At 44.3% G+C, this 24,803-nt stretch overlaps 1 protein-coding gene across 1 annotated transcript in view; it reads right to left on the bottom strand.

The window, feature by feature from the left end:
- The window catches only part of LOC310856530 (PC3-like endoprotease variant B), a gene marked incomplete at both ends in the record, with an annotated part of 134,370 nt that overhangs the window by 103,908 nt on the left and 5,659 nt on the right, over positions 1–24,803 (bottom strand). The window contains one exon of the mRNA XM_083762002.1: positions 21,375–21,480. Coding sequence (XP_083618128.1) covers positions 21,375–21,480 — 106 coding nt within the window. The remainder of the gene's footprint in view (positions 1–21,374; positions 21,481–24,803) is intronic.

Below are 24,803 nucleotides of genomic sequence, written 5' to 3'. Positions count from 1 at the left end.
GCACTGTAAAGATGATGTCACCACTGTAAAGATGATGTCACCACTGTAAAGATGATGTCACCCCTGTAAAAGTGAATTCACCGCTGGAAAGGTGATGTCACCACTGTAAATATGATGTCACCACTGTAAAGATGATGTCACCCCTGTAAAAGTGACTTCACCACTGTAAATATGATGTCACCACTGTAAAGATGATGTCACCCCTGTAAAAGTGACTTCACCACTGTAAATATGATGTCACCACTGTAAAGATGATGTCACCACTGTAAAGATGATGTCAGCACTGTAACGGTGATGTCACCCCTGTGAAAGTGACTTCACCACTGTAAAGGTGATGTCACCACTGTAAATATGATGTCACCACTGTAAAGATGATGTCAGCACTGTAAAGGTGATGTCACCACTGTAAATATGATGTCACCACTGTAAATATGATGTCACCACTGTAAAGATGATGTCAGCACTGTAAAGGTGATGTCACCACTGTAAATATGATGTCACCACTGTAAAGATGATGTCACCCCTGTAACGGTGATGTCACCCCTGTAAAAGTGACTTCACCACTGTAAAGGTGATGTCACCACTGTAAATATGATGTCACCACTGTAAAGATGATGTCACCACTGTAAAGATGATGTCACCACTGTAAAGATGATGTCAGCACTGTAAAGATGATGTCACCACTGGCCGCTGTAAAGATGATGTCGCCGCTGTAAAGGTGATGTCAGCACTGTAAAGATGATGTCACCACTGTAAAGATGATGTCACCACTGTAAATATGATGTCATCACTGTAATGATGATGTCACCACTGTAATGATGATGTCACACTGTAAAGATGATGTCGCCGCTGTAAAGGTGACGTCAGCACTGTAAATATGATGTCACCGCTGTAAAGGTGATGTCAGCACTGTAAAGATGATGTCACCACTGTAAAGATGATGTCACCACTGTAAATATGATGTCACCACTGTAAAGATGATGTCACCACTGTAAAGATGATGTCACCACTGTAATGATGATGTCACCACTGTAATGATGATGTCACACTGTAAAGATGATGTCACCACTGTAAAGATGACGTCAGCACTGTAAAGGTGACGTCAGCACTGTAAAGGTGATGTCAGCACTGTAAAGGTGATGTCAGCACTGTAAAGATGATGTCAGCACTGTAAAGGTGATGTCAGCACTGTAAAGATGATGTCAGCACTGTAAAGATGATGTCAGCACTGTAAAGGTGATGTCAGCACTGTAAAGGTGATGTCAGCACTGTAAAGGTGATGTCAGCACTGTAAAGGTGATGTCAGCACTGTAAAGGTGACGTCAGCACTGTAAAGGTGATGTCAGCACTGTAAAGATGATGTCAGCACTGTAAAGGTGATGTCAGCACTGTAAAGGTGATGTCAGCACTGTAAAGGTGATGTCAGCACTGTAAAGGTGATGTCAGCACTGTAAAGATGATGTCAGCACTGTAAAGGTGATGTCAGCACTGTAAAGATGATGTCAGCACTGTAAAGATGTCAGCACTGTAAAGATGATGTCAGCACTGTAAAGGTGATGTCAGCACTGTAAAGGTGATGTCAGCACTGTAAAGGTGACGTCAGCACTGTAAAGGTGATGTCAGCACTGTAAAGATGATGTCAGCACTGTAAAGGTGATGTCAGCACTGTAAAGGTGATGTCAGCACTGTAAAGATGATGTCAGCACTGTAAAGGTGATGTCAGCACTGTAAAGATGATGTCAGCACTGTAAAGATGATGTCAGCACTGTAAAGATGATGTCAGCACTGTAAAGGTGATGTCAGCACTGTAAAGGTGACGTCAGCACTGTAAAGGTGATGTCAGCACTGTAAAGGTGATGTCAGCACTGTAAAGATGATGTCAGCACTGTAAAGGTGACGTCAGCACTGTAAAGGTGACGTCAGCACTGTAAAGGTGACGTCAGCACTGTAAAGGTGATGTCAGCACTGTAAAGGTGATGTCAGCACTGTAAAGATGATGTCAGCACTGTAAAGGTGATGTCAGCACTGTAAAGGTGATGTCAGCACTGTAAAGGTGATGTCAGCACTGTAAAGGTGATGTCAGCACTGTAAAGGTGATGTCAGCACTGTAAAGATGATGTCAGCACTGTAAAGGTGATGTCAGCACTGTAAAGGTGACGTCAGCACTGTAAAGATGATGTCAGCACTGTAAAGGTGACGTCAGCACTGTAAAGGTGACGTCAGCACTGTAAAGATGATGTCAGCACTGTAAAGGTGATGTCAGCACTGTAAAGGTGATGTCAGCACTGTAAAGGTGACGTCAGCACTGTAAAGGTGACGTCAGCACTGTAAAGGTGATGTCAGCACTGTAAAGGTGACGTCAGCACTGTAAAGGTGACGTCAGCACTGTAAAGGTGACGTCAGCACTGTAAAGGTGATGTCAGCACTGTAAAGGTGACGTCAGCACTGTAAAGGTGACGTCAGCACTGTAAAGGTGACGTCAGCACTGTAAAGGTGACGTCAGCACTGTAAAGATGATGTCAGCACTGTAAAGGTGATGTCAGCACTGTAAAGGTGACGTCAGCACTGTAAAGATGATGTCAGCACTGTAAAGGTGATGTCAGCACTGTAAAGGTGATGTCAGCACTGTAAAGGTGACGTCAGCACTGTAAAGATGATGTCAGCACTGTAAAGATGATGTCAGCACTGTAAAGGTGACGTCAGCACTGTAAAGGTGATGTCAGCACTGTAAAGGTGACGTCAGCACTGTAAAGGTGACGTCAGCACTGTAAAGGTGATGTCAGCACTGTAAAGATGATGTCAGCACTGTAAAGGTGATGTCAGCACTGTAAAGGTGATGTCAGCACTGTAAAGGTGATGTCAGCACTGTAAAGGTGATGTCAGCACTGTAAAGGTGATGTCAGCACTGTAAAGGTGACGTCAGCACTGTAAAGGTGATGTCAGCACTGTAAAGATGATGTCAGCACTGTAAAGATGATGTCAGCACTGTAAAGGTGATGTCAGCACTGTAAAGGTGATGTCAGCACTGTAAAGGTGATGTCAGCACTGTAAAGATGATGTCAGCACTGTAAAGGTGATGTCAGCACTGTAAAGGTGACGTCAGCACTGTAAAGATGATGTCAGCACTGTAAAGGTGATGTCAGCACTGTAAAGGTGATGTCAGCACTGTAAAGGTGATGTCAGCACTGTAAAGGTGATGTCAGCACTGTAAAGATGATGTCAGCACTGTAAAGGTGATGTCAGCACTGTAAAGATGATGTCAGCACTGTAAAGATGTCAGCACTGTAAAGATGATGTCAGCACTGTAAAGGTGATGTCAGCACTGTAAAGGTGATGTCAGCACTGTAAAGGTGACGTCAGCACTGTAAAGGTGATGTCAGCACTGTAAAGATGATGTCAGCACTGTAAAGGTGATGTCAGCACTGTAAAGGTGATGTCAGCACTGTAAAGATGATGTCAGCACTGTAAAGGTGATGTCAGCACTGTAAAGATGATGTCAGCACTGTAAAGATGATGTCAGCACTGTAAAGGTGATGTCAGCACTGTAAAGATGATGTCAGCACTGTAAAGGTGATGTCAGCACTGTAAAGATGATGTCAGCACTGTAAAGATGATGTCAGCACTGTAAAGGTGATGTCAGCACTGTAAAGGTGACGTCAGCACTGTAAAGGTGATGTCAGCACTGTAAAGGTGATGTCAGCACTGTAAAGATGATGTCAGCACTGTAAAGGTGATGTCAGCACTGTAAAGGTGATGTCAGCACTGTAAAGGTGATGTCAGCACTGTAAAGGTGATGTCAGCACTGTAAAGGTGATGTCAGCACTGTAAAGATGATGTCAGCACTGTAAAGGTGACGTCAGCACTGTAAAGGTGACGTCAGCACTGTAAAGATGATGTCAGCACTGTAAAGGTGATGTCAGCACTGTAAAGGTGATGTCAGCACTGTAAAGGTGACGTCAGCACTGTAAAGGTGACGTCAGCACTGTAAAGGTGATGTCAGCACTGTAAAGGTGACGTCAGCACTGTAAAGGTGACGTCAGCACTGTAAAGGTGACGTCAGCACTGTAAAGGTGATGTCAGCACTGTAAAGGTGACGTCAGCACTGTAAAGGTGACGTCAGCACTGTAAAGGTGACGTCAGCACTGTAAAGGTGATGTCAGCACTGTAAAGATGATGTCAGCACTGTAAAGGTGATGTCAGCACTGTAAAGGTGACGTCAGCACTGTAAAGATGATGTCAGCACTGTAAAGGTGATGTCAGCACTGTAAAGGTGATGTCAGCACTGTAAAGGTGACGTCAGCACTGTAAAGATGATGTCAGCACTGTAAAGATGATGTCAGCACTGTAAAGGTGACGTCAGCACTGTAAAGGTGATGTCAGCACTGTAAAGGTGACGTCAGCACTGTAAAGGTGACGTCAGCACTGTAAAGGTGATGTCAGCACTGTAAAGATGATGTCAGCACTGTAAAGGTGATGTCAGCACTGTAAAGGTGATGTCAGCACTGTAAAGGTGATGTCAGCACTGTAAAGGTGATGTCAGCACTGTAAAGGTGATGTCAGCACTGTAAAGGTGACGTCAGCACTGTAAAGGTGATGTCAGCACTGTAAAGATGATGTCAGCACTGTAAAGATGATGTCAGCACTGTAAAGGTGATGTCAGCACTGTAAAGGTGATGTCAGCACTGTAAAGGTGATGTCAGCACTGTAAAGATGATGTCAGCACTGTAAAGGTGATGTCAGCACTGTAAAGGTGACGTCAGCACTGTAAAGATGATGTCAGCACTGTAAAGGTGATGTCAGCACTGTAAAGGTGACGTCAGCACTGTAAAGATGATGTCAGCACTGTAAAGGTGATGTCAGCACTGTAAAGATGATGTCAGCACTGTAAAGGTGATGTCAGCACTGTAAAGGTGACGTCAGCACTGTAAAGATGATGTCAGCACTGTAAAGGTGACGTCACCACTGTAAAGATGATGTCAGCACTGTAAAGGTGACGTCAGCACTGTAAAGGTGATGTCAGCACTGTAAAGGTGATGTCAGCACTGTAAAGGTGATGTCAGCACTGTAAAGATGATGTCAGCACTGTAAAGATGATGTCAGCACTGTAAAGATGATGTCAGCACTGTAAAGGTGACGTCAGCACTGTAAAGGTGACGTCAGCACTGTAAAGGTGATGTCAGCACTGTAAAGGTGATGTCAGCACTGTAAAGATGATGTCAGCACTGTAAAGGTGATGTCAGCACTGTAAAGGTGATGTCAGCACTGTAAAGATGATGTCAGCACTGTAAAGGTGACGTCAGCACTGTAAAGGTGATGTCAGCACTGTAAAGGTGATGTCAGCACTGTAAAGGTGATGTCAGCACTGTAAAGATGATGTCAGCACTGTAAAGATGATGTCAGCACTGTAAAGATGATGTCAGCACTGTAAAGGTGACGTCAGCACTGTAAAGGTGACGTCAGCACTGTAAAGGTGATGTCAGCACTGTAAAGGTGATGTCAGCACTGTAAAGATGATGTCAGCACTGTAAAGGTGATGTCAGCACTATAAAGGTGATGTCAGCACTGTAAAGGTGATGTCAGCACTGTAAAGGTGACGTCAGCACTGTAAAGGTGATGTCAGCACTGTAAAGATGATGTCAGCACTGTAAAGATGATGTCAGCACTGTAAAGATGATGTCAGCACTGTAAAGATGATGTCAGCACTGTAAAGGTGATGTCAGCACTGTAAAGGTGATGTCAGCACTGTAAAGGTGATGTCAGCACTGTAAAGGTGACGTCAGCACTGTAAAGGTGATGTCACCACTGTAAAGGTGACGTCAGCACTGTAAAGGTGATGTCAGCACTGTAAAGGTGACGTCAGCACTGTAAAGGTGATGTCACCACTGTAAAGATGATGTCACCACTGGCCACTGTAAAGGTGATGTCAGCACTGTAAAGGTGATGTCAGCACTGTAAAGGTGATGTCAGCACTGTAAAGGTGATGTCAGCACTGTAAAGATGATGTCGCCGCTGTAAAGGTGATGTCAGCACTGTAAAGATGACGTCAGCACTGTAAAGGTGATGTCAGCACTGTAAAGGTGACGTCAGCACTGTAAAGGTGATGTCAGCACTGTAAAGGTGATGTCAGCACTGTAAAGGTGATGTCAGCACTGTAAAGATGATGTCAGCACTGTAAAGGTGATGTCAGCACTGTAAAGGTGATGTCAGCACTGTAAAGGTGATGTCAGCACTGTAAAGGTGATGTCAGCACTGTAAAGATGATGTCAGCACTGTAAAGGTGATGTCAGCACTGTAAAGGTGACGTCAGCACTGTAAAGGTGATGTCAGCACTGTAAAGATGATGTCAGCACTGTAAAGGTGATGTCAGCACTGTAAAGGTGATGTCAGCACTGTAAAGGTGACGTCAGCACTGTAAAGGTGATGTCAGCACTGTAAAGGTGATGTCAGCACTGTAAAGGTGACGTCAGCACTGTAAAGGTGATGTCAGCACTGTAAAGGTGATGTCAGCACTGTAAAGGTGACGTCAGCACTGTAAAGGTGATGTCAGCACTGTAAAGGTGATGTCAGCACTGTAAAGGTGATGTCAGCACTGTAAAGGTGACGTCAGCACTGTAAAGGTGATGTCAGCACTGTAAAGGTGATGTCAGCACTGTAAAGGTGACGTCAGCACTGTAAAGGTGATGTCAGCACTGTAAAGGTGATGTCAGCACTGTAAAGGTGATGTCAGCACTGTAAAGGTGATGTCAGCACTGTAAAGGTGATGTCAGCACTGTAAAGGTGACGTCAGCACTGTAAAGGTGACGTCAGCACTGTAAAGATGATGTCAGCACTGTAAAGGTGATGTCAGCACTGTAAAGATGATGTCAGCACTGTAAAGGTGATGTCAGCACTGTAAAGATGATGTCAGCACTGTAAAGGTGATGTCAGCACTGTAAAGGTGACGTCAGCACTGTAAAGATGATGTCAGCACTGTAAAGGTGATGTCAGCACTGTAAAGATGATGTCAGCACTGTAAAGATGATGTCAGCACTGTAAAGGTGATGTCAGCACTGTAAAGATGATGTCAGCACTGTAAAGGTGACGTCAGCACTGTAAAGATGATGTCAGCACTGTAAAGGTGATGTCAGCACTGTAAAGATGATGTCAGCACTGTAAAGATGATGTCAGCACTGTAAAGGTGATGTCAGCACTGTAAAGGTGATGTCAGCACTGTAAAGGTGATGTCAGCACTGTAAAGATGATGTCAGCACTGTAAAGGTGATGTCAGCACTGTAAAGGTGATGTCAGCACTGTAAAGATGATGTCAGCACTGTAAAGGTGATGTCAGCACTGTAAAGGTGACGTCAGCACTGTAAAGGTGACGTCAGCACTGTAAAGGTGATGTCAGCACTGTAAAGGTGATGTCAGCACTGTAAAGGTGATGTCAGCACTGTAAAGATGATGTCAGCACTGTAAAGATGATGTCAGCACTGTAAAGGTGATGTCAGCACTGTAAAGGTGATGTCACCACTGTAAAGATGATGTCAGCACTGTAAAGATGATGTCAGCACTGTAAAGGTGATGTCAGCACTGTAAAGGTGACGTCAGCACTGTAAAGGTGATGTCAGCACTGTAAAGATGATGTCAGCACTGTAAAGATGATGTCAGCACTGTAAAGGTGACGTCAGCACTGTAAAGATGATGTCAGCACTGTAAAGATGATGTCAGCACTGTAAAGATGATGTCAGCACTGTAAAGATGATGTCAGCACTGTAAAGGTGATGTCAGCACTGTAAAGATGATGTCAGCACTGTAAAGGTGATGTCAGCACTGTAAAGGTGACGTCAGCACTGTAAAGATGTCAGCACTGTAAAGGTGATGTCAGCACTGTAAAGGTGATGTCAGCACTGTAAAGATGATGTCAGCACTGTAAAGATGATGTCAGCACTGTAAAGGTGACGTCAGCACTGTAAAGATGTCAGCACTGTAAAGGTGATGTCAGCACTGTAAAGGTGATGTCAGCACTGTAAAGATGATGTCAGCACTGTAAAGATGATGTCAGCACTGTAAAGATGATGTCAGCACTGTAAAGATGTCAGCACTGTAAAGGTGATGTCAGCACTGTAAAGGTGATGTCAGCACTGTAAAGGTGATGTCAGCACTGTAAAGATGATGTCAGCACTGTAAAGGTGATGTCAGCACTGTAAAGGTGACGTCAGCACTGTAAAGGTGATGTCAGCACTGTAAAGATGATGTCAGCACTGTAAAGGTGATGTCAGCACTGTAAAGGTGATGTCACCACTGTAAAGAATGATATCAGAACCGTCTAATTTGTGGCAGCCATAGCTGAATGTGTAGAGGGGCGGCAGCCTGGGAGACAGAAGGTCCCAGGTTTGATTCCCGGCAATGTGTCGAGCTGTCCCTGACCAAGACACTTAAACCCTAACGACCACTTGGGCAACAGTACAGTACAGTACAGTACAGTACAGTACAGTACAGTACAGTACAGTACAGTACAGTACAGTACAGTACAGTACAGTACAGTACAGTACAGTACAGTACAGTACAGTACAGTACAGTACAGTACAGTACCAACAGCACCACTCACTTGAGTGATTACGGTTGGAAATAATGGTCACGTCACTCCATCAGACGATATGCAAAAGACATACAGCAAACGTGTTCCCCTACATGACCGTACTGTGCATGACATGTAGTAGACACACGCACGCACACACACACACACACACACACACACACACACACGCACACACACACACACGCCTCAGAACATCAAGCATAACACTACAGCAGCTACATAAGCCTTCATACAATTTAGGCATTTAGCAGACGCTCTTAATCCAGAGCGACTTACAATAAGCAAGAACAAAAAGCATGGCAAGAACAAAAAGCATGGGAATACATCACATAAAAGCATTTATCATCATCATAAAAGCATTTATCATGCAATATATCATTTATCATAATCATATAGTCATGAAAAGGTTTTTATCACAACTCATCCTATATCAATAGCTATACTGTATATACACTATAATGTATATGTGGAGTATACTATGAACACATGGTCTTACAATGGGCTAATTATTTTTACACTGACACAGTCCAGTCCCAATACGCTATACTACACCTGTTGGAATTTTCATCATTTAACATCATTTAACAGGGGACCACCTGGAACCCCCTCATGACCACTGGTGGTCCCCGGACCACTGGTTGAAAACCACTGTTCTAAACTATTCTAAGGCTGTAACTATGAATTAATTAAATAACAGAGAAGCACATTTGTATATTCTTATATCCAACCAATAGATTTTCACCAATACGCAAAGTGGCCGATCTACAGGTATAAAAAAAGTCTAAAAGTGTTCATTTCACTACACCTTTAACGCATTCTGACCTGAGATCAGATTCATACGAGGTTTCCGCTGGACACACACTGGGTCTGATGAACCCATTCTGACCTGAGATCAGATTCTAAAAATGTCAGTCGTTCTTCCGATTTTTCAAAAATAGCAGACCTACAAGCTCGTATCGCGCCACTCGGTGGCGCGATATGAGCTTGTAGATCTGCTATTTTAACATGATGCTGACACCAAAATGGGTGGCCGGTCAGAAAGGGTTAAGATATTGATTATTGCTCAGTTATTTTATTTTAAATAATTGATTAAATTAAGTTCAATTGACTGTTGCACCCCTACCTACAGAACATCGGGAGGCTTGTAAAGAAATAAAAAGTGGGGTTAGCATCTGTGACGGCTCCCCTAAGTACCTTCTCTGACACAATGCAGACAAAATACATTAGACTAACTCAAATGTCTGTTTCCTATATTCAATAATGATATCACACAGAAGGATGGAAAAAACATATTAACCCATTCTGACCGGGCACCCATTTTGGTGTCAGCATCATGTCATGCTTTAGCTATTGAAAAATAGCAGATCTACAAGCTCGTATCGCGCCACCGAGTGGCGCGATACGAGCTTGTAGGTCTGCTATTTTTGAAAAAAATCGAAGAACGACTGACATTTTTAGAATCTGATCTCAGGTCAGAATGGGTTCATCAGACCAGTGTGTGTCCAGTGGAAACCTCGTATGAATCTGATCTCAGGTCAGAATGGGTTCATCAGACCAGTGTGTGTCCAGTGGAAACCTTGTATGAATCTGATCTCAGGTCAGAATGGGTTAAAACGGGGGTATTTCTTCTATCCACGTTGAGGCCTAATATGACACAAAACAACCTCCCAACTCAGTCTACTTTCATCTCCACTCCTGGAGCTCCTGGGTGGATCTCCAGAGAGGAAGAAGAAGAGCTCAGATTATTCATAAGTGAAAAGTATAGAAATGCTCCGACTGTTCTGTGTTCAAAATGTCGCTTGGATAAAAGTACAAATAGTTCTGGCATCAGAATATACAGTTTAAAAGTACTCAAAGCGATGCTTTGTGAGTTCACAGATCATCTACTTTCTATAAAATTGGGCTTAATGGGTTTTGTTTTGTAATCAGTGGCGTGCACAGACATTTAGAGGGGCAGGTGCTCAAGTGAAAAAAGGGCACCTTGTGCAGCGCGTGGAAACCGGCCGGTTGCCTTAATAGTGTGAGATCATTTATAGATGTTGGGGGCCTAAATAATATATTAGAAGCTTTTTTTATCAAGAATTGGACAATGTCAACATGGTCCTGCACATACTGTACAGTGTACACTGTAAAATAAAAACCCTTTTTATTTTTTTCCAAAAGGGCACCCCCTAGTGTCCATCTGTGCACGCCACTGTATATAATAATGAGATGTAGTGGAGTAGAAGTCTACGCTAAAGCACTGTACATGGAAACACTCAAGTATAAAATAAGAGCTGTACTTTTGAGTATAATCACCGCTGATTACTTACTCTCTCTCCTTTTACCCTTGCTCCATAACCCATTCTGAACGGGCACCCATTTTGGTGTCATCATGTTATGCTTTATCTATTGAAAAATAGCAGATCTACAAGCTCGTATCGCGCCACCGAGTGGCGCGATACGAGCTTGTAGGTCTGCCATTTTTGAAAAATCGAAGAACGACTGACATTTTTTAGAATCTGATCTCGGGTCAGAATGGGTTAATCAGACCAGCGTGTGTCCAGTGGAAACCTCGTATGAATCTGATCTCAGGTCAGAATGGGATAATGTCGTCCCCCCCCCCGCCCCGCCCCTGGAGTGATGTCCCATGTCTTTGTGCGTGCGTATCAATGACATCCAATGACAGCGGTCTGAGCGGTCTGAGCGCTGTAAGCATGCATCGATCCACTGCTACATTTGGGTGTCCCATGCATGCAGCCAGGGGTGGGGGGGGGGCACTGAAAGCGACAGTGACAGGGGGACACTTTGGGCCATGGCATGGAAGGAGAGGGGAGGGGAGGGGAGGGAGATGAAACCAGGGCAGACGGAAGCATTTAGCTGATGAATCTCCCCCCCCCCCCTCACCCTCTCGCCCGTCACAACGATCAAACCCCCCCCCCCCCCCCCCTCTATAATGACCACTGTTTAGGTTGATGTGCGCGGCGCGTGTGACGCAAAACTGTGTCTTGTCTCATTTAAGCACCAGGAGTGCTGCTGTAGTGAAGTATACTGAGGGAGCACGTTGGGCACAGGGCTCACTAGATCTGACATTAGTGTGTGTGTGTGTGTGTGTGTGTGTGTGTGTGTGTGTGTGTGTGTGTGTGTGTGTGTGTGTGTGTGTGTGTGTGTGCGCGCGCACACGCGTGCGTGCATTTAAGGTTCATGCCAGAGTCCATGAAATGGTGAAATAAGCAGTGGTGGAAAAAATATGGTACTTCAGTATAAAAGTATAAATACTGCAGTATAGACATACACTGTTATAAGTAAAAGTCCAGAGTTCTAAATGTACTTGAGTAAAAGTAAAAAAAGTATTGGCATCAAGATGTACTTAAAGTACCAAAAGTAAAAGTACTCATTATGCAGAATGTCTCATTTCAAGTTAGAAAATGTATTTAAAAAAAAAGGAAAAGCTGATATACAAGCTCACAACGCGCCACATCGCGATGCATGGTGAGCTTGTAGATCGGATATTTTCAATAATAATCAAAATCTACAAAGTAACTATAGTATAACTAAGGAGTAAAAGTACAATATTTGGATCAAAGAATGTAGAAGTAGAAGTATTGGAAGAATACTGTAGGTAAAGTACAAATAAATTAATTAATTATGTATTTTAATTTTATCTTTGTATAGATATCACTGTTATATGGTTCTTTATTTCACATTTTCTTTATTTCACATTTGCTTTTCTGCTGTAACCCTTATACAATGTAGTGTCTCTATGACAAGGAATGTTTATTCCAGAGCCTCTTAGGAGGCCTTATAGTCATTATAGTCATAGTCATTCAGGACTGCCTAAGAAAACAACTGACAGATTACAACTTGTCCAAAATGCAGCAGCCAGAGTTTTAACTAGAACTAAGATGAGAGAACATATTACTCCAGTTTTGGCATCACTGCACTGGCTTCCGGTTGTTTTTAGGATTGATTTTAAAATTCTTTTACTTGTCTATAAAGCCCTCAATGGTCTCGCACCTTCCTACCTACATGACTGCTTGCCTGAATATGTCCCAAACCGCCCGCTAAGGTCTTCTACTGCTGGCCTGCTCGCTTTGCCTAAAAAAATGGCAACTAAAAAATACGGGGAAGCAGCTTTTTGCTTCTACGGGCCATCGGCATGGAACAAGCTCCCTCTGTACCTTCGTCAGGCAGCCTCTGTAGACATTTTTAAAGCTCAGCTCAAGACCCACTTCTACAACATTGCCTTTAAGTGATCTTATATTTTGTGTTATTCATGTCCTCACTGTATTGCACTGCTTGTTTTTTAATGTCGTTGCCTTGCTTTTCTTTTATGCTTTGCTTTTATTTTATTCTCCATTGTTCTGTAAAGCACTTTGAGCTGCATTTGATGTCATGAAAGGTGCTATACAAATAAAGTTTTATTATTATTATTATTATTATTTTTGAGATAAACTCTTGTATGTGAACTTGAGACACCACATGACCATGATCCCTACCCCTCATATCACAGGGACAGGTCTTATTTAACCCGTGTTCCCTTAACCCCTTCTGATTGGTTGCATGAATCTCTGGCACCATATTTAAGTGTGAACCATTATGTGCCCTGTATTCCCTGATGAAGGCTTAACCGCCGAAACGTTGGATATTCCTGTCTTACCTGCTGTCCTAATAAATATTGGTACTCTAGCTATTGGTGTGTGCGGCCACATTCTTGTTCATTCAAGATCTCCTCTACAGTTTTCTCCCGTGTGCCGGCACTGCCACAAGGACTTTGGCGTGCGTAGAGCCTCTTTGTACAAAGTACAAATAAATACCTCAAAATTGTACAGTACTTATAGGTAAATGTACTTAGTTAATTTCCACCACTGGAAATAAGTGAGCTAATGCCGCGCCTATATCTAAATAGACCACGGAGAGGCAGACGATGCAGAAGACTACAAAAGACTACAAAAGACTACAAACAGGCAAAGACACAAACACACATGGACGGATGGATGGACGGACGGACGGACGTACGTGCGAGCACATACTTAAAACACACATGGATGGATGGACAGACGGACGTGCGTGCACACATACTTAAAACACACAGCAATTGAGGGCAGCACTGTGAATTTGATTGAGCCACGCGAAAGAGCCCGGCTCTCCCAGGGAACGAAAGAGGCAAGGTGGAGGATTCTCACACTAAGACAAATTTATTTATTTCATTGCGATATCAAAAAATCGATGAGCATCGATTCAAACGGCGGCGAGAGAGAGAGAGACAGTCAGAAGAACTGATATAAAGTAGAGGAGAGCGAGAGAAGATAGAGTGAGCATGAGGAGAGGTGGAGAAGAGAGAAGGCTGGCGGATGGCAGTGGGGAGAGAGACAGAGAGAGACAGAGAGAGAGAGAGAAGGCTGGCGGATGGCAGTGGGGTGGCTTAACAAAGAGAGACGGTAAAGAGGAGAGCGTGCCACAGAGAAAATGAAAGGAGGGAGGGAGAGAGAGAGAGAGAGAGAGAGAGAGAGAGAGAGAGAGAGAGAGAGAGAGAGAGAGAGAGAGGAGGGAGAGAGAGAGAGAGAGAGAGAGAGAGAGAGAGAGAAGGAGGGAGAATCCTTGCCTGGTGGAATCAATACAGAGAGGTGGAGCACAGTACAATAGCCTCGGAGGAGAGGAGATTCAGTGGTGCAAGTCTAATACGTGCACACACACGCGCACACACACGCACACACACACACACACACACACACACACACACAAGCACGTCTGTGAATCTTTTTGCATTGCTTGTTCCTGACATTTCCCTCTATATCCTTCCTCTGTATAATCCCCTCCCTCTCTCTCTCTGTATGCATAGACATAGTCTCTCTCTCTCCCCCTCTCTCTCTCTCTGTATGCATAGACACATAGCAGAGAGAAGACCCTCTGCCCACAGCAACACACCACCATAATTCAGCCCACTATTATAGACCTAGTAGGGAGTACAGTTCAGCTGCATGCATAATAACATTTATGAACACGCAGCGATGTATACAGTAGCTCCAACATCTCAAGACTCTCGTCGTCTCTCGACTGTCCGTCGGAGCGTATTTTTCGATATGCTGTGTGACGCCCTTAGGTCTAAATGGGTTAAGCATTATTTTATAGCCTGACGTCGAAATGTAGTTGTTCTCAAACATATTCATGTCAAAGAAACCCCAGATATATGACATTGGCCGCTGACCCCCATCTGAAAATATGTAGTTTGAGGGACCCTCTCAGTAGCAACGATTTGAGTTAAAAACTCGCTCTGAAAGAACATATATTCAAAGATTTCAGGCACATTTTCATGATTTTTCAAAAATAGCAGACCTACAAGCTCGTAGCGCGCCACTCGGTGGCGCGCTATGAGCTTGTAGATCTGCTATTTTTCAATAGCTAAAGCATAGCATAATGCTAACACCAAAAGGGGTTCCCGCCCAAAATGCGTTAAGTGCTTAATCGATTCATAGAGATATATATATGTATATATATATATATATATATATATAAAGATAACATAAGATAATGTATGAATCTATATCAAAGGAATAATTTGCGATGGATAATTGCTATACAGAAATAGAGGCCCTAAGAGAAATGGAGAACATCTCACATCTGCTCAACACATACTGTACAGTACAGTACACGCCCAAAAGGACGGAAGAGGAAGGCCTCAGACGTGACAAATGGTTAGAAATTAAGTTTGTAGTAATGAGTAATATGATACTGCATTATTAATGTTCAACTAGCAGGATGGGGGCAAAATTGTACAGTAGAATATCTTCACTGTCTGGTGGAAACCTTGTATGTCCAAAACGTCTTTCTATTATAATAAAAAAAAAACATTTCACAAGAGTGAAAATAGCTACAAGTTCACAAGCGTCGCGGTGTGACTCGTGAGCATGTGTAGATCTGCTATTGTCACTATACTTTTCTGCGACACTCTTGAGTGATGAAATAGTAAGGCATTCATTTATGAAAAACATAAAAAGTTGAAATACGGAGACACAAGGTTTCTGACCGTCATACACAAAGGTAGTGTAAGTGATGCATCTGTTTTGAATAGCTCTATATTCTGATGGTACTCATTGCTATGGAGTGTTTGTTTGTTTAGTAACAGGGGTCTCCATGTCTCTCCAGTTCTTTGTTAAATGTTTTCAAGGTCAGGATACCAATTTTAGCCAATCAGGATAGATAACTCACACATGCAGAATACAGGATAAACAAGTGCATTTGGAAGTAATGACACCGAGAAATTTACTGGAAGATAAATGGGTACAGGATACTCTCTCCTGATTGGCAAAAATAATATAAAAATCAACCCACCTGAAAATGTATTTTCTGTTTATTAGAGCTGGAGAGACATGAAGACCACTGTTACTGAACAAAGTCATTAAACACTGTATTCTGAAAGCAATGATAATTTACTATCAGAATACAGTGAGTTATGTCCAGGCACCTACTGTAGGCTTCACTGTACAGTAGCCTGCTGCAATCCCGATCCCGACGGCCTTTGCTGCGTGTCTCACTCTCTCTCTCCCTTTACCCAAAAAAGAAAGACCCCACCCCAAAGTGGGGTCCGGGGATCCCCAGGGGTCCTTGAGGGAGTTCCAACTCCCAGGGGGTACCCAGCTAAATGATAGTTTGGAACCAAATGGACCCTTATGGGTCCATTTGGTTCCATTTGTACACTCTCAGAGTTAAATTAACATTGATTTTACAATATAAATTGGGGTCCCAGAGATAGAAATGCCATTAAATGGGGGGTCTGTGGCCTAAATGCATGTAAAATTGGGCGTCCTTGAAATTAAACTGGTTGAAAACCACTGCTAGAGCCGTAAACATCTTCTCTTATGGGGGTCCGCGGGATAATTAGTGACAATTTGGAGGTCCTTGACATGAAAAGGTTTGGGAACCACTGCTTTAATCTCTTAATAAAAAGGTTTTCCAACAAAACAAAACAAAAAAACTGAAATACAGTATCACTTACTCTACCTTTAACCCATTCTGACCCGAGATCAGATTCTAAACATGTCTTCTACATCCTGACAGTTTTCCATTCTGACCTGAGATCAGATTCTAAAAAATGTCTTCTACGTCAGTCGTTCCTTTGATTTTTCAAAAATAGCAGACCTACAAGCTCGTAGCGCGCCACTCGGTGGCGCGATATGAGCTTGTAGATCTGCTATTTTTCAATAGCTAAAGCACGACATGATGCCAACACCAAAATGGGTTCCCGACTCCCGTTCAGAATGGGTTAAATGAACACTGAGGACTTATACACTGTGCTTACACTACATATTGTAAATATTTCAAGAGCCACGTTTTCTAATCATGAAAATGTACACAAATGTGCCATGTTTTAACCCATTCTGACCTGAGATCAGATTTAAAAAAAATCTGTTTGAAAATGACAGTTTTCTGAAAAAGCTGTTTCTATGTCAGTCGTTCTTCGATAAAAAAAAATAGCAGACCTACACGCTCGTAGCACGGCACTCTGTGGCGCGCTATGAGCTTGTAGATCTGCTATTTTTCAACAGCTAAAGCATAGCATAATGCTAACACCAAAATGGGTTCCCGCCCAAAACTGCTTAATCACACACACATACACGCACATGCACACAGCACATGCACGCGGCAAAACACAGCTCTAGCTCCGGCTCTATCAGCACTTGAGACGACGATGAAGGCTTCAATTAGTTCCTGATGAATGAACCCATAAGACGGTGTTCTCTCATTTCCCTCGTTGCCAGATATCCCAGCAATCACAGAGAAATTAGTTCTCTTACCGCCGCGGCGTGACTGAGACAGAGACGGAGACAGAGAGTGAGAGGGAGCCGCTACTCCACCGTGACTGAGACAGAGACGGAGACAGAGAGAGAGAGAGGGGAGCCGCTACTTCACCGTGACTGAGACAGAGACGGAGACAGAGAGAGAGAGAGGAGCCGCTACTCCACCGTGACTGAGACAGAGACGGAGACACAGAGAGAGACAGAGACGGAGACAGAGAGAGAGAGGGGAGCCGCCACTCCACCGTGACTGAGACAGAGACGGAGACAGAGAGAGAGAGATCGGAGCCGCTACTCCACCGTGACTGAGACAGAGACGGAGACAGAGAGAGAGAGGGGAGCCGCTACTCCACCGTGACTGAGACAGAGACGGAGACACAGAGAGAGAGGGAGCCGCTACTCCACCGTGACTGAGACAGAGACGGAGACAGAGAGAGAGAGAGGGGAGCCGCTACTTCACCGTGACTGAGACAGAGCCGGAGACAGAGAGAGAGAGAGGAGCCGCCACTCCACCGTGACTGAGACAGAGACGGAGACAGAGAGAGAGACAGAGACGGAGACAGAGAGAGAGAGGGGAGCCGCCACTCCACCGTGACTGAGACAGAGACGGAGACAGAGAGAGAGGAGCCGCTACTCCACCGTGACTGAGACAGAGACGGAGACACAGAGAGAGAGGGGAGCCGCTACTCCACCGTGACTGAGACAGAGACGGAGACACAGAGAGAGAGAGAGGGGAGCCGCTACTCCACCGTGACTGAGACAGAGACGGAGACAGAGAGAGAGAGAGGGGAGCCGCCACTCCGCCGTGACTGAGACAGAGATGGAGACACAGAGAGAGAGAGAGGGGAGCCGCTACTCCACCGTGACTGAGACAGAGACGGAGACACAGAGAGAGAGAGGGGAGCCGCCACTCCGCCGTGACTGAGACAGAGACGGAGACAGAGAGAGAGAGAGAGACGGAGACAGAGAGAGAGAGAGAGGAGCCGCTACTCCACCGTGACTGAGACAGAGACGGAGACACAGAGAGAGAGAGGGGAGCCGCCACTCCACCGTGACTGAGACAGAGATGGAGACACAGAGAGAGAGACAGAGACGGAGACAGAGAGAGAGAGAGAGAGGAGCCGCTACTCCACCATGACTGAGGCAGAGACAGAGACAGAGAGAGAGAGAGGGGAGCCGCCACTCCACCGTGACTGAGACAGAGACGGAGACACAGAGAGAGAGGGGAGCCGCTACTCCACCGTGACTGTGACTGAGACAGAGAGAGAGAGAGACAGAGACGGAGACACAGAGAGAGACAGAGATGGAGACACAGAGAGAGAGGAGCCGCCACTCCACTCCATCATCGGTACACCTTTAAGTTCTATTTTTTTCACATCTTAAGTTTTTTCACCTCCTGAACTGGCTCTTTTGCTTTTAGCGAGCCTATACCTGAGTGCAAAATGTCTCAAAATGAAAACATACCGGTATTCAAATCTATGGCAAAAAATACGTATCAATGTGGCAGTCGCATAATATTGTGTAAAGAATTTCAAACACGCGTAAAGGTTTTGAGAGCCACTAGTTATAATAGTATCACCTTGAAAAGAGGCAACCCGTTTATTATTGAGTGATATTATAAGTATAAGTGTGATATTTTTCAGTTTAACTGGTTGTTAAGAAGCTAAAGATATATAGTTTTTAAACAGGGCATTTAATAATAACATCAAATTAGCAAAATTGCTTCATAATAAACATTATCCCAGAATGCAGCAATGCGGTAACAATGTGGAGTGATTAAAAAAACTAATAAAATAAAACTCAGGAGGTGGAGTGTTAGATGGTATATGTAATAGAAGAATGATTTTCAGACACCCAGAGGGTAAACAAACATTATAGCAAAGTGACATTGCAGCTAATTAGAGGAACGGTCGGCGCTAGTGGCTAACTGCTAATGAGCACTTAGCATCTACTACTATAAGTAGTGGAGAGCAAGAGAAAGATTTCCGCCACATTTTTAAGATTTTTCAAAAATAGCAGACCTACCCCCCAAAAAAAGCTTTTTTTTTGGGGGGGGGGGGGGGGGGGGATTCTTCCAGGGGCCACAAGGGGGCGCTCCGCTGGCCGCAAATGGCCCGCGGGCCGCCAATTGGGGAACCCTGAGAGAGATGGGAATGGGGAGGACACGCAGCAAAGGTCGTCGGGATGGGGACTCGAACCCGCGACGCGCTGTCAGGCTGGATTACTAGCCTATGGGTGACTCAATTGAACCCATGCTAAGTGACAGAGGGCGGTGGGCGCTACGGGGCCGGCGCCTCAGGGAGCAGTTAGTGGGTCTTGCTTTTAACCGTCTGTCTGTGTCCCTTGTGTCCCCATACATAATGGAGATCTCTGTATCTGTCTGTCTGTCTGTCTGTCTGTCTGTCTGTGTCGGCAGAGTGCAGCGTCTGCAAACTGACTGTGAAAATCTAATTGCAGGTGTGGGGTTGCCATGGCAATCAATTGGCTGAGGCAGAGGCTGGGAAATTCTACAGGTGAGGGAACTTAGGCTCATTAGCCCCACTGGCAGAGCCTGACCAGAGGCTTTTGTGGTGGTTCTGGACAATTGGTGTATAATAGCACCGACTCAAGGCCGGGCACTGTACTCCCTGTGGTGGTGTGGAATGTGTGTTGGTTGGGACAAGCGGTTCTCGAGATACGTCAGTGGATTACAGACGTACGTGCACACGTCCAGAGACGAGGTGCATTTATAGTAGGATGCTGATATACAAGCTCATAGCACGACGAGCTTGTAGATATGAGTGTGGTGCTTTGGCACAGACAGAGCAAGTTCTGTCAGGAAACTCAGTGCAGTTGTTGGCGGCCGACCAATTGGACTGCCTCAGTTCCACTCATCCATTCAGTTCAATCTCAATCTCTATTTAAACTGGAAGTTGCACTAGTAACTCATTCTTGCTTCTGGAGGTCCGGTCCTGGCACACAATATCTTTGAGATGGCGGTCCGACAGCCAAATGCATATCATTTTGCAGGTCCTTAATTAATTAACAGTTTGACTGGTGGGATTAAATAATCATGATCCAGATCTCCCTGCCTAGTTTTCACTAGCCTTTGAAGAGCCACTGCGGCGACATCATCATTGCTTTTCATAAAAATAAAATGGTGTAATCACTTGTCGTAAGTGTTGAAAGATAATCCAAAGTGGCGATCACAACAACAGAGCGGAGAAGGAACGTGCCCGCACCGCACCACCACGGCCACCATTGGAATGTACGGAATTGGGCCTCAATTTCCCAGAACCCTTTGCATGCCAGCGTGACGGACATTTTTCCGATGACGTCATCAAAACGCGTCACCTATACCACTCTGTCCGATGGAAACACCGTCTTAAAACATATTAAAAATCACACCCGTGTGAACTGGTTTCTCTCTCTCTCTCTCTCTCTCTCTCTGTCTCTGTCTCTCATTAGCAGGCAACAGTGCAGCACTATCTCTCTCTCTCTCTGTTTCTGGCACAACAGCGCCACTTTTGCCCCTACTGCTGCTCATAGTCACATAGGTTAACACATAGGTTAACACGGTTAAAAAACGCGAATTAAACAATGAAAATGTAACTCGTGTAACTCGTTATTGGGAGGGAAGCTCTCCTACAGTCAATTAAAGGTATATTCAGTGATTTCACTTAATTAAAATATCACTTATTTTTTTGTTTTGTTGTGATAATCCTCTCTACTATAGAGTGTGCTGACCATATAAAGAGTTCCTCCCTGTCCCCAGTTAACCCCTGGGGGTCAAAAAACCGTAGGTTTCGTTTTTGACTCTCTATCCTGATTGGACGAAAGGCTGGGTCCCACAGCCAAAAACGAAACCTATGGATTTTTGAGTGAAATCACTGAATATACCTTTAATGTGTGTAACTGGTGTTAGGGAGGGAAGGTGTTGAGGTGAAAGCCATCCATGCAGTGCATGCGTGTTTCAGACTCATCCATGCAGTGCATGCGTGTTTCAGACTCATCCATGCAGTGCATGCGTGTTTCAGACTCACCGTCATCTATAATGCTGACCACAACTCCACTGCCCGTGATGTTCCTGAGCCACACTGGCATCACGTTCAGGTCAAACCCACTGCTGCTGTATTCACCCTGTGCAAACTGAACACACACACACGTTCAGGTCAAACCCACTGCTGCTGTATTCACCCTGTGCAAACTGAACACACACACACACACACACACACACACACACACGTTCAGGTCAAACCCACTGCTGCTGTATTCACCCTGTGCAAACTGAACACACACACACACACACACACACGTTCAGGTCAAACCCACTGCTGCTGTATTCACCCTGTGCAAACTGAACACACACACACACACACACACACACACACACACACACACACACACACACACACACACACACACACACACACACACACACACGTTCAGGTCAAACCCACTGCTGCTGTATTCACCCTGTGCAAACTGAACACACACACACACACACACACACACACACACACACACACACACACACACAGGTTTTATTACTATACTTGTGAGGACGTCTGCATCGCAGGACAGTGATTTTATGAATGCCTGAGGAAGGTCGTGTGTGTGTGTGTGTGTGTGCGCGTGTGCGTGTGCGTGCGTGCGTGCGTGTGTGTGTGTGTGTGTGTGCGCGTGTGCGTGTGCGTGCGTGTGTGTTTGTGTTGCCTTAATAAATCATTCTGCGTGTACCTTGAGAGTGGCAGGTGATCTTTTATTGTCGACGTTCACAGTTTCACATACTGTATACTGTATAGGCACATGCTTTTAGATTATTGTAATCCGCGTGTGCACATTTTAAAGCATTGCTATCGATCATGATAATGTTATGCCACTTTCATCCCTATAATCCTAAAAGCTGAAAATAGCAGATCTACAAGCTCACAACACGTTGGGAGCTTGTAGATTAGCATGAAAGGTCATGGGAACATTATAATAAAATCTCTGAAAATTATTCTTAAATAAATGTTAAAGGTTAAAGGCCGTCCTATACTTACATTATGTGCATGTAACTAATAATAATAATTGTGTTATTGTTATTACATTTTTATTTATTTTATTCATGATCCTCTCATAAACCAACGAGCAAATATCACCCCTGGTATACCATACTGGCACCGACCCAAACAGTTGTACACACACACGCACACACACACACGCACACACACACACGCACACACACACACACACACACACACACACACACACACACACACAGAGAGAGATGGCTGAGCTCAGCAGCCAATCGATACGAGCGATACTCTTGAGTGACACGCGAGTGTGTAATCTGACAGAGCCAAGGGGGGAGGGGGGCGGGGTTAGAGGCCTGCGTTGATTCGCCGTGGCAACAGATTGATTGACACCTCGGCTCTCTGTGGACTGAGATGGAGTGGGCGAGAGACGGACAGGAGAGAGAGAGAGAGAGAGAGCAGGGGGTGGCAGAGATGGATGGAGAGAGAGAGAGAGAGAGAGAGATATTGATGGACACTGGCGGAGGTGAAGGAATTTTACATGATTGGTTTATTCCACTGTTTCCCAATCAATGGGTCGAGGTCCATTTTTCGGTCACGACTCGTGAATATAGGCTAAGAGTTAGACTCTCGTAGATGTATTTGTTTATGGATTCTGACATGTTTTATCTATGAGAGTCTAAACTTCCCACTACCATGGGAGGAGTAGCCTTTAGACTCTAAAGGCTACTCCTCCCATGGTAGTGAGAGCTGCACCCCCTGCCTCCCAATAGCTCTGAGCATGTAATAATAATAAATAATAATAATGTACACATGCGAAATGTAAGACCCTGCTGCGCCTCCTGTTCTTTTTTGTCTTTTTCGGAAAGCGTTTCTAAACCCGTAGGTACGTAGTTTTCAATAAAAAAAAGTATTTTAATCCATTCTGTCTCGGAATCTTTCGGCCATCTTTGATCTCGTCTCCCCAAATTAATGCAACTATACGGCCCTGGTGGTGCAGGGTTGTGCCTCCTAGAGTGAATAGTATACAGTATAGTTTTCCTATATTTTAAAAACGTTTTTTTCCAAAGGAATTGTGTGTGTGTGTGTGTGTGTGTGTGTGCGTGTTCAAAAATAAAAATATAAATAAGCTTGGGTCTTCTTGGGGTGAAAACATGCACCAAATGTATCTTTTGGGCCTCGAGCTGCAATGTTTGTGAACCAATGGTTTATTCACTCCAATGACAGCCTGTACCTGTACCAATACCTCCTCTACTCATGTTCGTCTTCCTCTGTGTCTGTGAGACTATAAACTACATGTTATATCACCTCCTCTACTCATGTTCGTCTTCCTCTGTGTCTGTGAGACTATAAACTACATGTTATATCACCTCCTCTACTCATGTTTGTCTTCCTCTGTGTCTGTGTGACTAAACTACATGTTATATCACCTCCTCTACTCATGTTTGTCTTCCTCTGTGTCTGTGAGACTATAAACTACATGTTATATCACCTCCTCTACTCATGTTCGTCTTCCTCTGTGTCTGTGAGACTATAAACTACATGTTATATCACCTCCTCTACTCATGTTTGTCTTCCTCTGTGTCTGTGAGACTATAAACTACATGTTATATCACCTCCTCTACTCATGTTCGTCTTCCTCTGTGTCTGTGAGACTATAAACTACATGTTATATCACCTCCTCTACTCATGTTCGTCTTCCTCTGTGTCTGTGAGACTATAAACTACATGTTATATCACCTCCTCTACTCATGTTTGTCTTCCTCTGTGTCTGTGAGACTATAAACTACATGTTATATCACCTCCTCTACTCAAGTTTGTCTTCCTCTGTGTCTGTGAGACTATAAACTACATGTTATATCACCTCCTCTACTCATGTTTGTCTTCCTCTGTGTCTGTGAGACTATAAACTACATGTTATATCACCTCCTCTACTCATGTTCGTCTTCCTCTGTGTCTGTGTGACTATAAACTACATGTTATATCACCTCCTCTACTCATGTTTGTCTTCCTCTGTGTCTGTGAGACTATAAACTACATGTTATATCACCTACTCTACTCATGTTCGTCTTCCTCTGTGTCTGTGTGACTAAACTACATGTTATATCACCTCCTCTACTCATGTTCGTCTTCCTCTGTGTCTGTGAGACTATAAACTACATGTTATATCACCTCCTCTACTCATGTTCGTCTTCCTCTGTGTCTGTGTGACTAAACTACATGTTATATCACCTCCTCTACTCATGTTCGTCTTCCTCTGTGTCTGTGAGACTATAAACTACATGTTATATCACAAGCTGCTGCTAAATGAGGTCCAGAGTTCCGGTGTCTTCTCTCTCTCTCTCTCTCTGTTGTGTTTAATCAGCCTCTGGTGGACAAGGATATTGATTGAGGGCTGGTAATCGGCTCAGGGTTGGCAGTCTGCCAGGCCCAGGTGTGTGTGTGTGTGTGTGT

This window comes from Protomyctophum parallelum (assembly GCF_964188405.1).
Source record: "Protomyctophum parallelum genome assembly, chromosome: 3".
Lineage (NCBI taxonomy): Eukaryota > Metazoa > Chordata > Actinopteri > Myctophiformes > Myctophidae > Protomyctophum > Protomyctophum parallelum.
Note: the sequence above shows the minus strand (reverse complement) of the source record. Positions and strands in the feature narration are given on the sequence as shown.